This window comes from Corylus avellana, chromosome 11 (genome assembly GCF_965113065.1).
Source record: "Corylus avellana chromosome 11, dhCorAvel1.hap1.2, whole genome shotgun sequence".
Classification (NCBI taxonomy): Eukaryota; Viridiplantae; Streptophyta; class Magnoliopsida; order Fagales; family Betulaceae; genus Corylus; species Corylus avellana.
This window is the reverse complement of record NC_142500.1, coordinates 7,721,929-7,735,450: the sequence shown is the minus strand read 5'-3', so window position 1 is coordinate 7,735,450 and position 13,522 is coordinate 7,721,929. Positions and strand designations below refer to the sequence as shown.

Genomic DNA, 13,522 nt, shown 5'->3' with positions numbered 1-13,522 from the left:
CTACCAAAACCGAAAAAAAAAAAAAAAGAAAAAGAAAAAAGGCATATAATTAAGTGTACCTCCCATTGTGGAGGTCCTTCGCTTGGTTGCTTGCTTGCTTGGAGTTGTTTCGTCGATGGATGTCCTTTGCTTGCTTGCTTGGAGGTGCACTTGCGGTGGTGGTCCTTTGTTTGGTTAGAGTCCTAACAACAATTGCTTTCCTTCATCTTCCTGAAAACCAATTAAAAGAATAAAAAAAAAATTGTATTGATTAACCTAATCTCCATTTAAAAGAATAAACTAAACATAAATAAAATTAAAAGAATAGAATCTTGTGTACCTCCTCGGCTGGTAGTCAGTTGCTTGCTTGCTAGCTCGCTTGGAGATGCACAGTCGGTGGAGGTCCTTTTCTTGGATGGTGTAACAGTACAGGCATCCCTAGTTTTAACCCCTGGGCTTTTACAATTTCTTGATTGAGAATTTTCGCATTCTCCATCTTAGCCTTCTCCATCTCCATCTTCACGGGCAGCCCTAGGTATTTTATCCACCCTACCACCCTTCTCCATCTTGTCCTTTAGGAGCTTGAAAAAAGAAATGCTTTTCTACCATTACAGTATCGTCCACCATATGTTCAATATATAAATGTTCTTCTGATTTGTAACTATCAACAATGTTCAAAAAATCTACAACATCTGCATCCCTATTCAAAGGTATCACTTGTTCATGATTGTCACTGATGTTATACTAACATCTAACGTCATTCAAGTATCCTAAATCACGAACCAGCTATCTAACTTCCTACAGACGCAAATAGTCAACATCATACCCATTTACTTGATGGACGTCACCACTAACGTACGTAAATGGGGTATGGAGGTATGGTGCATTATCCCACCATGGTGGATGGTTATATTGGCAACCATATCTGTAAACATATGAAAGAATGTAAGAAAAAATAATGTCTACAATGTATTTAATGGTATGAAAGATCAAAAAAGCATATGAACAAAAATGCAGGCTCTTTTATGTGTAGCTTTCCTAACACAATTGGAACAATATTCGATACATTAAAATGAATCTTATTCAGAACTTTTCCAAATAGTCGTGAATCCAAATATATCACATTTGACAACTTCTCCGAAGCAATTCTATTTTTTTTTTTTTGGCTAAAAGTTAATTTCCAAAACCTCTTTAGCTTTTCTTTGACTCATAAAAAACTAATATATATATATATATATATATATATATATATATATATATATATATATATATATATATATGAAGAGCACTAATTCCAAACATAAAAAAAGTTGCCCCAATTATTACATTAACTCCCTTCACTTGGGAGTTAAATCTCCAATAAGATTTTTTTAAAAAAAAAAACAAAAAACTGAAAAAACAAAAAGAAGAAAAAATCAAGTTATCTGCCACAAAATTACCAATATGAAATAATCACAGTAAAAGTCATATTATGGCTTATATTATCAAAGGCAGGCAACAATTAACAAGTAGATGCTAAGCATTACTCGGCTAAAGAGAATGGAGTTGGTGCACTCTATGTGCATTGATATATTTTCAAAATTGCATGAAAGTTTAAATATATATATTTTCTCTATGCGAAGTGAAATGTGATAAATAGTGGACAATCACCCAACCCATGTGCCACAAATGCCAAACTACCACCCATTCTTGTTATAATTATTCCAAACCCTCTCTATGACCTACCTCTTCCAATTGTCAAAGGACAAAACACGACAAAACATATCATCTGCTTCTTATGGACAAAGCCATTAAGCCTAAAAATGTTCAGAATTAATAATGGAATAAAGTACCAACTTCTCTCATTCCAGGACCACAACCAAAAAATTCTATGACCACACCCACTGCCAATCCTTAGTAATAAAGTATATATAAAATGCAATAAAGTATATATAAGATTTCAATACAACAATGCAATATATAAATCCAACATAGATTTGACAAAAATCTTGAGGGATGGGGGTTTCGACAATAAGGTTCTAATACAACAAAAAACTTCCTAAAACTACAAGAAAATGTTTCCATTTCTTCAAATCAACAAAACCCACAAAAAAAATTCAGAAAATACCTTCTTCAACCTTTAGCCGGGACCAAAATTTTTTGAATAAAAAAATTTTGATTACACGGAACCCTAGCCGGAGAACTGACGCTAGACTGAGTGTTGGACGTCGGACTGAGTGTTGGCCGGTGGGTTCTGTCGTGTTGGTGGGTCTCCGTGGGTGCGTTGGGGAAACGCGGGTTTGATTGGGAAGGTTGTCGGGGAAGATGAACAATTTGGGGATTTAAAAAAAAAACCCCAAGTCGATCAAAACTCATCGTTTTGGCTTGCCAAAACGATGAGTTTTGATCCTACGTGTTCACTGTGGACACGTAGGATCAAAAAATTTGACTGATATGACCTTTAGTAAAATGCACCCTTTCAACCAATCTAACGGTGGTTGCATAATTTTGACGGTAAGAATTTTATTGACATTTCAATTGACTTGGAGAGTAATTTTTTGAAAAAAAAAATAGATTTTTTAGTTTTGGAGGGTTGACTCATGGACTTATAATATACTTACTCTTTAAAAAATTGCAATTTAAAAATATAGAAAAATATAAATTTCAAATCACAGGCTATCAATTACCTTTTTTTTTTTAAAAAAAAAACGCTCGATTTTAAATACTAAATTGTGATTTTACCAAATACTTAATCACAATTTTAAAAATTACATTTTCAAATCACATATTCTAAAATTATTATTTTTAAATCTCATTTTTTGAAATCGTTAACCCAAACCCATCCTAACTTCTTTATGTTTTCATGTATGAGAATTAAGAATTTAATTTGGTAATGCAAATTTGAAGAGAGAACCAATAGCAAAACCAAAAAAAAAAAAAAGGCGAAAAATATATGATAGGAGAAAAGAAAATTATCAAAAAAAAGAGAAAAAAAAAAGAAAAAAAAAAAAAAAAGAAAGAAAGAAAATTATAAAAAAAGGGAAGAACTAACCGACGATACCAACTTCTTCTTGCGTACACATGGATGGATACGGTCCTCCGAAGGACGTTGCAGTTCTTGGAGCCATAAGTTGCTTCGCTTTTTCTTCTCTCTCCCTCTCAGTTGTCATCTCATCTCAATGATCTGATGCTAGTCTGGTAGTGTTTCCAAATTTGGGAGAAAATGTGGAATAGAGGTTGCGGTTGGCAAATTGTTAGGAGATTGGATTTGAAAACAAGGAGATTCGGAAGATGGGTGTCGAATGAGGCGTCAGGAAAACGGTTCGCGGCGGTGTGGGGGAATGGGGACTACGGGAGGCTTGGGCTTGGAGGCTTGGACTCTCAGTGGAGGCCTGCTATCTGCTCTTCGTTCCGCGACCAAAGCCTTAGGGCCATCTCTTGTGGCGGTGCTCACACCCTCTTCTTAGCAGGTCCTTCTAACCCAATTCCTTTTGCTCTCTCTCTCTCTCTCTCTCTATCTCTCTCTCTCTGTGTCTCTCTCTCCCCCAGGAAAGATAAAGTTTTTTGTTGACTAAATTTGATTTCCCTTAGTTTATGGAACATAAAGAGGGTATGCTGCATGTGAGTTTTTAGGAGTTTTCTCTTTATTTAATGAAGGAAATGCAATTTAGGGAGACTCTTGCTAGAGCTGTTATGTGCTGCTTAATGGTAATGGTGCAAACTATGTTTTCATTTTTTATTTTTAAAAAGTAATTGTGATATCATTAAAAGAGAATTCACCTAATTAGTACGAGTAAAGAAAGCAAGAAAATATGGACAATTAGAAATGTGAACTATTTTTCAAACTAGTCGGGAGGAAATATTCTCCAACCCATTTAAAATGGTGCCAAGTGTCTATAAACATTTAAAATGTTTGCCTAAGTTTGTAAACTGCTATTAATGATCTTAAAAATTTATTGTACGTTTTAAATGTTTATAGACACTTGGCACCATTTTAAATGGGTTGGAGGATACTTCCTCCAAACTGGTTTGTTTCTTTCTTAAATTACTTATAAAAAAAAAAAAAAATACTTTCATTATTTGACTCTTTCTTAATGTTTCTCATATCTCTAATCTTGCTCTTTGTTTTTGGTTTTGGTTTTTTTCCTATTACAATGTCTTATCTGGCACAATGTTTTTCTTTGAAATAATGATATTTCTTTTATTGGTGATGGATTGTGAAGATGGTTAACTGTGTAGAACAGGGGCTTATAAATTATCCTCCTTCTTTGACAGAACCTGGGAGCGTTTTTTCCACCGGTCTTAATGATTTTGGACAGCTTGGCGTATCAGATAATAAAATTTACTCTACTGTATGGTGTCTTGATCTTTTTGCATAGTTGTTTAACCTTTTGTCTGTTTGGTTTAATACTTAGCCAAATGATAGTTATTATGAATTGTTCTACAGTTATGTTATTGTTCTCTCAATTCTTCTTATCAGGTCTTTTTAATCTACTTATAGGATTAGGAAGCATGCATTGGATGTTGATGAACATCATTATGCATTCCAGCTCCAGTTCAGTCTCTTTTAGATCCGGTTCTGTGGGTTTTATGACCGGTTCAGCAAGTTTCATGTTCAGTTCACTTTGTTTTGAGGCTAGTTTGTGGTGTTTTTGTCCAGTTCGTGTTGTTTTGCGCTACATGGAGCTATTATCGGGTTTGGTGCTTAGGGGGAGTAGTTCCTGTTCAATTTTTCGTTGTTGTTGGTTGATCACGGGAAACGTGATCGTCGTTTGTTATCAATATCCGACCGGCCTACGTGATTTGCTGTGGTTTCCGACCGGTGAGTTGTTTTCCGGTGAGATTCTACTGGCCTTGGTGTTTTCCGGTGAGATCCCATCTCCTCTTGATGTTTTGCGGCGAGGTCCAACCGGTCTTAGTGTTTTGCGGTGGGTTTCGACCGGTCCTTGTTGTTTTGCAGCGAGATCCTACCGGCCTTAGTGTTTTGTGGTGAGATCCGACCGCCCATTGCGGTTTCCGGCGAGTTTTTGACTGGCGTTGACGTTTTTAGACAATTTTCTTGTTATTTTATTTTTATGAGTCTTTGTAATGTGTGCTTCAAGCTATTCCAGCTTGAGAGGGAGTGTTAGAGTACGTTTTTCTAGGTCAGTATGTTTTTTTAGGTGGTTTTCGTTTGCTTGTTTCTCTCAATCTGGATTTATATGAGGGAGTGTTAAAAGAGTTATTAGGATTTGTGAGTCATTAGGGTTTGAGGATATTTTGGTCATTGTGATATTTCTCTAACCCTATATAATAAGATGTGTGGTAGGCTACGTAACGAGGTGAAAGAGAGAGTAATGTGCCTCTACATTTTTTGTGTTTAAACCATTCAAACAAACTACAATACCTGGTAATCTCGATAAATATATTCTTGAATATGGCATTATCCATCAAACCATTTGTGTTGATGCTCCCTAGCAAACAAAGTTTATGAGTAGAGAAATCGACATCTTCTAAAGGTAACTAGGTCCTTAGTGCTTGATATGCATGTCTCCAAATCTTGTTGGGGTGATGCCTTATTGTTGAATATCTCATAAATAGGTGCTACAACAAGATTTCCTATGGGGTGGACTAAATGAGGAGACTAAATTCCATTTAGTGAAATGGGCTAAAATCTGTTCACCCATTCAAGATGGAGGTTTGGGCATCCGAAACTTGCGCACTTTTAATCTCGCCTTATTGGGTAAATGGTTATGGCGATATGCTACAGAAAGGGAGGCATATTGGAGGTTGGTTGTTGAGGTCAAGCATGGGTGCATGAATGGCGGTTGGTGTACCAAAGTGGTGGAGGGTCCTTTTGGACTGGGAGTGTGGAAACACAGCCGGAGAGGATAGGAAGTTTTCTCGAGATTTATCAGTTTCGGGATAGGTGATGGTTCCTATATGAGGTTTTGGCACGATAATTGGTGTGGGAATCAGCCCTTGAAGGAAGCTTTTCCTGAATTATTTCGAATAGCTAGCAATAAGGAAGCATGGGTTAAGGATAATATGCAGCTGTCCAATGGCAGCATACAGTGGAATGTTCCCTCCTTACGAGCTGTCCAAGATTGGGAGGTAGAGGTGGTGACAACGTTCTCTGGGAAGTTATATGCTTTTCGCAGGTGTATGGGAGTGACGGACTGCATGTTGTGGAATCCTTCCAAACGAAATATCTTTGAGGTAAAGTCTTTTTTTCACATGCTCTCTTCTTTGGGAACATAAACTTCCTCTTTCCCGTGGAGGAGTATATGGAAAGTCAAAGTTCCATTGCGAGTTAGTTTCTTTATGTGGACAACGACTCTAGGAAAGATTCTGACTTTGGACAACTTGCATAAAAGAGGTATCATTGTGGTGGGATGATGTTGCATGTGTAAGCAAAGTGGTGAGTCTTTCAACCATCTTCTCCTTCATTGTGAAGTGGCACGAGCGTTATGGAGTGCAGTACTTACTCTTTTTGATGTCACAAGGATTATGTTTGGAGGGGTGGCAAATTTGTTTGTGTGTTGGCGTGGTCAGCGTCGTAATATTTTAGCTAAGGAGGTGTGGTGAATAGCACCATTGTGTCTTGTGTGGATTATTTGGCGAGAGCGGAATGCATGTTTTGAAGATCAAGAAAGGTCAATGGAAGAGCTCAAAAAGTTGCTTATTCGAACATTGTTCCATTGGACCACTGCTTGTAGTGTGCCTAAGATTTCTACTATGCCTTAATTTTTATCTTTATGTTCCTCTTTTTGCCTTTAGTGGGCCCTTTCTTTGTGTACTTCTTGTATACTAGGGTTGCGCCCCTTTGCGCTTTTCAATGAATCACTTATTTATCAAAAAAAAAAAAAAAAAAAAAGGATGCCCTCTCGTGTCATAGATTTCAAGACATCTCTTGAGGTGTTTTCCCCACCTTTATCTACTTCCAAAGGTGTCTCTTCAAAGGTGTTTTGTTATGCTTGTTTTGTTCACATTTGTGGTTTGACTTGTGCTCTTAAATGTATCTTTGTGGGTTGACCCTTACTCAAAAGGGGTATAAATGTTATCATCCCCCATCATGAAAACATTTTGTCTCGATAGATGTTACTTTTTTTGTTTTTTGGAGTTGCAATCATATTTCTGATCCACCCAAAATTCTTTCTAGGGGGAGAGTTTGAGCGAAGAGAAGTTTCCTATGAGTACTCCTTTTCCTGTCCTTGCTCCTGAGCTGGAGCATGACAAATAGTAACCACTTGCTGACGAGTCTCCTACTAATGAGTTGTATGAGCTGCTAGTGGATGAGTTGAGAGTTTATTCCCATGCTATTTGCCAAACATTTGATCTGACTTAGGTAATACTACTTCTATTTGTGATTTAAACTCTTCTATTCCTATTGTCGATGATATGAATCTTCGTATTGCTGAACGAAAAGGAGTTAGGTCATGTACTCAACATCCTATATCTAATTTTGTTTCCTATCATCATCTTTCACAGCTCATATTGTTGCTTTGTATTTTAATTGTCGTCTGTGTCTATTCTTAAAAATTTAAACGAGGCACTTAATGATCCAAAGTCGAGGAAAGAGGTGAAAGCTCTTTAGAAAAATAATGCATGGGATCTTATTGAATTGCCTAATGGGAAAAAGGCAGTTGGATGCGTGTGGGTGTTTATTGTTAAGCATAAGTTCGATGGTTCCATGAAACAATACAAGGCCATATTGGTTGCAAAAGTTTTACACAAACCTACGGAATTGATTATGAGGAGACATTTGTTCTTGTAACAAAGGTGAACTCAATTCGAGTTTTACTTTCGGTGGCAGCAAATTTGAGTTGGCTGTTGCACCAATTTGATGTGAAAAATGAATTCCTTTATGGAGATCTGGATGAAAAAGTTAAAATGAAAGCTCCCCCTAGACTTCAATGTTCCTTTTCTATGGGTAAAGTGTGCAAAACTGAAGCGGGCGTTGTATGGTCTGTAACAATCTTCGAGAGCATGGTTTGAGTGGTCTTCCCGAGCTATATAGAGATTTGATTGCAAAGTCAAGCTACTCATACAGTTTTTTTTTTTTGATAAGTAATGTTTATATCAAAAGCGCAGAGGGGTGCAACCCAAGTACATAGGGAGTATACAAGAGAAATCGCCTAAAAAGGAGAAGAGAAAAGAACAAGAAAATCAAGATAGCTAATCACTAAAGAGGCAAGCCAAGCTGCAGTCCAAGTGAAAAGCGTGTAGAAGAAGAAAGCCATGAGTTCCTCCAAAGATCTCTTCGAGTCCTCAAAGCATCTCGCGTTCCTTTCTAACCATAAACACCACATTAGGCATAGGGGAACCATCTTCCACACAACAGCGCTCCGAGAACGCCCACCCGACCACCAACAAGCAAACAAATCCACCACCTTACTAGGCATAACCCATGACATCCCAACCCAGCTAAAAATAGCATACCATAAAGAGCGAGCGATCTCACAATGGAGAAGACGATGATCGATCGTCTCCCCATCTGATTTGCACAAGCAACATCTATTGATCACAATAAGATTCCTTCTTCGAAGATTATCAATCGTGAGGATCTTCCCTAACACTGCCGTCCAGGTAAAGAAAGCCACTCTCGAGGGTGCCTTGGTGCGCCAAATGCTCTTCCAAGGGAACGGATTATCCTCCGTGCTAGCCAAGACATTATAGTAAGATCTAACATCGAACTTCCCCTTACGAGACGGCGTCCACCAAATTCGATCCTCTCCTTCCCTATTCATTCTATGGGAATACAAAAGAGTGTAGAAAGAGGCTAACACTTCCAATTCCCAATCATGAATCAACTGAAAAAAGCTAACATTCCATTGAAGAACACCACCCGTGAAGTACATATTGTCAGTGATAGACGCGTCTTTAGCACAAGCTATGTTGGAAAGGCCTGGGAAGACTTCCTTAAGACACACTTCTCCACACCAAATATCATCCCAAAACCTGATTTTGGAGCCATCACCTAGATCAAATCTAGTATGGCTGGAAAATAACTGCCACCCCCTACTAATATGCCTCCAAAGACCCACCCCATGGGGCCTAGAAGTGTCAGCAGAATGCCAAGCACCCCACTCAGAACCATACTTGGCTTCCACAACAATTCTCCACCAAGCCTCCCTGTCGTGTGCATAACGCCACAACCACTTCCCTAGCAAAGCCTGATTGAACAATCTCAGCTTTCTGATCCCTAGTCCTCCTTCGGAGATAGGAGAGCAAATCTTGTCCTAGTTAACCAAATGAAACTTGAACTCTTCTCTTTAAACCTCCCCAAAGAAAATCTCGTTGGAGCTTCTCTATGCGCTTGGCCACCGAAACAGGAATAGAGAAAAGGGACAAAAAATAAGTAGGAAGATTAGAAAGGGTGCTCTTTATAGGAATAACCCTACCTCCCTTAGAAAGGTACAATCTTTTCCAACTTGCCAACCTACGATCAATCTTTTCCGAGATATCATCCCAAATGGTTTTGGCCTTGAAGCGTGCGCCCAATGGGAGCCCCAGGTATTTCAAAGGCAAAGACTCTGTTTCACAACCCAGAACACCAGTCAAATCTCCCATATTGGCTACATCACCTACCGGGACCAAAGCTGATTTGGCCATGTTCACCTTTAGACCTGAGACAGCCTCAAAACAGACAAGTAAGGCTTTAATGGAATAGATTTGATCAATATTCGCCCCACAGAAAACCAATGTATCATCTGCAAAAAGAAGGTGAGATATGTTAACCCTCTCAGATAAATTGGCTCCCATTGAGAAACCCGAGATGAGACCACTTTCAATGGTAGCAGTAATCATCCTTCTAAAAGCCTCCATAACAATGACAAACAAAAACGGAGACAACGGATCCCCCTGCCTCACCCCTCGAGAGCTACTAAAGAAACCAGCAGGAGTGCCGTTGATCAACACAGAAAAGCGAGCAGTCGAAATACATTGCTCTATCCAAGAACACCATTTCTCACCAAAACCACATCTCCTCAACAAATACAAGAGAAACTTCCAATCAATGTGATCATAGGCCTTCTCTATATCCAATTTACAAAGCACTCCTGGTTCCCCAGAATTGATACGGTTATCCAAACATTCACTTACTATAAGAAACGAGTCCGTGATTTGCCTGCCTTTTACGAAAGCGTTCTGAGGCTTTGAAATCACCCTATCCATCACCCTCCTCATCCTATTAGCAAGAACTTTGGCAATAATCTTATAAACACCACTTATGAGACTAATGGGACGAAACTCCTTAAGCTCGGATGCCCTAGGAATCTTTGGAATAAGGGAAATAAAAGTAGCATTAAGGCTTTTTTCAAACTTACCACGGGAATGAAAGTCTGAAAAAACCGCCATAATGTCTTCCTTGATCACTTCCCAACAATCTTGAAAGAAAGCCATAGAAAAACCATCCGGCCCAGGAGCCTTGTCTCTATCCATGTCTTTCACCACCTCCAACACCTCCCTTTCCTCAAAAGGAATTTCTAGCTGATCAGCCTCACTTGCTTCCAAACTATCAAAATCAAGGTTATCCAATCTAGGCCTCCAATTGCATTGTTCGGAGAACAAAGACTTATAGAATTGCACTGCATGGTCCCTAATGGTGTCTTGATTAGAAGTAGGATAGCCATTGATACGAAGGGACTCAATGGAATTACACCTTCTATTGGAATTGGCAATCTGATGAAAGAACTTAGTGCACTTGTCTCCCTCCTTGAGCCATCGGATCCTCGATTTTTGTCTCCAACTGATTTCCTCTTGTAATAAAGCCATCTCCAATTCCCTAACAACCGCCCTTTTTCTTTCCTTCTCGTCTTCACCTAATCCTCTCTCTTCCTCCAACCTATCCAAAGTCTTCAATTCCTCCGCTTTTTCTATGCAAATAGCATTCACATTTCCAAATTCAACTTCATTCCAATTTTTGATGTCCATCTTTAAAGCCTTAAGTTTCCGGGCCAAAATGAAACTCGGAGTGCCAAAAAAATTATAAGAATACCACCAAGCCCGCACCCTTTCCACAAAGCCATCAGTTTTCAACCACATATTTTCAAATTTAAAAGGCCTTTTACCCCTATTCAAGCCATCACAATCGAGTAAGATGGGAAAATGATCTGAACACAATCGAAGCAACCTTTTCTGGATTAGGCTAGGGTATTTGACTTCCCAATCCGGAGAGACTAAAAAGCGATTAATCCGAGATTGAGAATAGGAATTGGACCAAGTGAACGTCCCTCTTGCAAGGGGAAGATCCATAAGCCCCTGCTCTGAAATGAAATCCGAGAAATCCGACATTGCGGTGTTAAACCGCGCTCTCCCCAACCTTTCACTTGGGAAGTGAGTGACATTGAAATCTCCACCGATAACCCAAGGCACCTCCCACCAACTCATAAGACCAGCCAACTCTTCCCAAAGAAAACGTCTAATAAAATCAAGATTCGGGCCATAGACCCCCGCAAAAGCCCAAACAAAATCATCCTCCACATTTTTGAAAGAACAAGCTGCTACAAACTCTCCCACATAGACCTCGAGCTTCGTGACCACCCTTTTGTCCCACATCAACAAGATGCCCCCTGAAGCTCCATCAGCAGCAACAAAACACCAATCAGCGTAAACGCAACCCCATAACTTTTTCACAAATCTTCTAGAAATAAACTCCATCTTCGTCTCTTGGAGGCACACAACATCCGCCTTCCATTGCCTAGTCAAATTTCTCACCCTTAAACATTTATTACTCTCGTTCAAACCCCTCACATTCCAAGAATAATCCTTGGCTTCATAATAAATCTCTTTGAGCCCTACCCTTAACCCTCCCCCGACAAGCACTACCTTCATAATTAATGGAGCATGCCAGATTATTGAGTTCTCTCGAGCCTCTCTTACCCGCTTTAGAGGTCGTAACTTCTCCCTTTCCTTCATCGCTTGCAATGATATTTGTGAACAGCTCTAAAAGCTTCCCTTCATACCCATCACATGTGATCCCCACATAGTGACTGAATTCCTCCACAAGCTTCAAGAATCTGTCGCCGGAATTGGACCCCTTATTCACCACCAGCCCCTTTGCTGGACAGCACGCCAGCGGATTATGATCCTCCACCTCATATACTTCCAGCTCTAGACCTGCCAAACCAATCTCCTTGAGAGGAGTAGATTTTTCCAATGAAGAAATAGCTACCTCCATGCTGGTTTTAGAGAGCCCACAGTCCAAAACCTTTTGGTTCTCCAAGGAATCATCCAAGTGGTCCTTCTCCCTTCCTTCTATCCCTTATATCATCCGAACTTCCACCCCTGCCTCAGAAGAGACCAACTCTACAATTCTAGACTCTTTCTTGCATACTCTCAGGGGTAAAGAGTTAGAAACTTCCCCAGGTCTAATCACCACTGCCTCCTCAGGGACACCTTCCTCTCTGCCGGAAAAACCATTGTAAACATCCCCTGTCTGCACCTCCTGTGCCACAGGGATTGTCGGAACACCTGATGGTACTGCCCCTAGAGAAACGAGACCCTTGGCGTCACCCACCACCCCTCCTGCCTCCTTCACCAGCTTCATCGGCGATGTCTGCCTCGGACCCAGGTGTAGAACACTCTCCATTATGTTGGTTATACCCATATCGGTGCTGATCGGAGTGTCTGCTGGCGATATCCCCAGAGAATCGAGACCCCTGTTGCCACCCACCACCCCTCCTGCCTCCTCCAACAGCTTCATCGGCGTCATCTGCCTCGGACCCAGGTGTTCATCATGCCGGTTATACCCATACCGGCGCTACTCGGATCTTTTCCCAGAATACCCATCGCAGATTTCACCGGCGAACCCATTTGCCGCTGACCCAGAGAACTGTGAGCTCCGGCGCCAGACGAAGAAGCTCCTGGATCACCGAGCTTGGTCGACGTTCCAGCCTTTTGGTGCTTTTTCACTTTCTTCGGCCTTATACGCTTGTATTGCTTGAAAAATTTTTTGGGCCCAGCATTCACCGCGTGAGTCTCGCCCATCTTCTGTTTGGGCTGAGTCTCAACTCCCCCCAAAACACCAGAATTAGCTTGCGCAGGCCCAAGACTTGAAAGCCCGTTAGCACACACTCCTTGTTTTCCTTCTGCTAACCGCTTCAAACAACAGCCAATTTCCAGCTGTAATTTTTCCAACGAATTCCTTAAGTTGGCGTATTCAAATCCTCCAAAAACCACGTATTCTCCGTCAGAAAATTCCTTCCCACCAGGTACAGTACGTCCGTGTACAGCTGCCATTGCATGCGACAAAGATTTGCTATCCGACAAAACAGTTTTCCCCGGAGATGAGTTCGCCGGAGGGACGGATTGCACTGGCGACAGAATCGCCGGAAATTCACTGTCATAACTTTGTCTATCACCGTCTTCCAACAAGACTCCCTTACCCTTTTCCTTGCCCAAAATGTTTGCCGGATACCCCATTGGAAGCTTGAGAGAGGTTGCTGGTCCTAAACACACTGGAACATCAACTTGACTAGGCTTCAACGTCTGCGGCTCGACTTGACCTGCATTGCCTCCCGACAGCCACTTAGGTACCCTAGTGATAGGTTCTGTCGATGGCCAGAAAAGTTCCTCAATCGGT

The 13,522-nt window shown here is 40.5% G+C and overlaps 1 protein-coding gene across 2 annotated transcripts in view; it reads left to right on the top strand.

Annotated features, from left to right (window-relative positions):
• Positions 1 to 3,048: 3,048 nt before the first annotated feature.
• RUG1 (Regulator of chromosome condensation (RCC1) family protein) overlaps positions 3,049 to 13,522 on the top strand; it is a 40,234-nt gene continuing 29,760 nt past the window's right edge. For both annotated transcript variants that reach the window (XM_088511854.1, XM_059575606.2), the window contains exons 1-2: positions 3,049 to 3,428; positions 4,234 to 4,310. In XM_088511854.1, the coding sequence (XP_088367980.1) occupies positions 3,182 to 3,428; positions 4,234 to 4,310 (324 nt within the window). In that variant the 5' untranslated portion in view covers positions 3,049 to 3,181. The remainder of the gene's footprint in view (positions 3,429 to 4,233; positions 4,311 to 13,522) is intronic.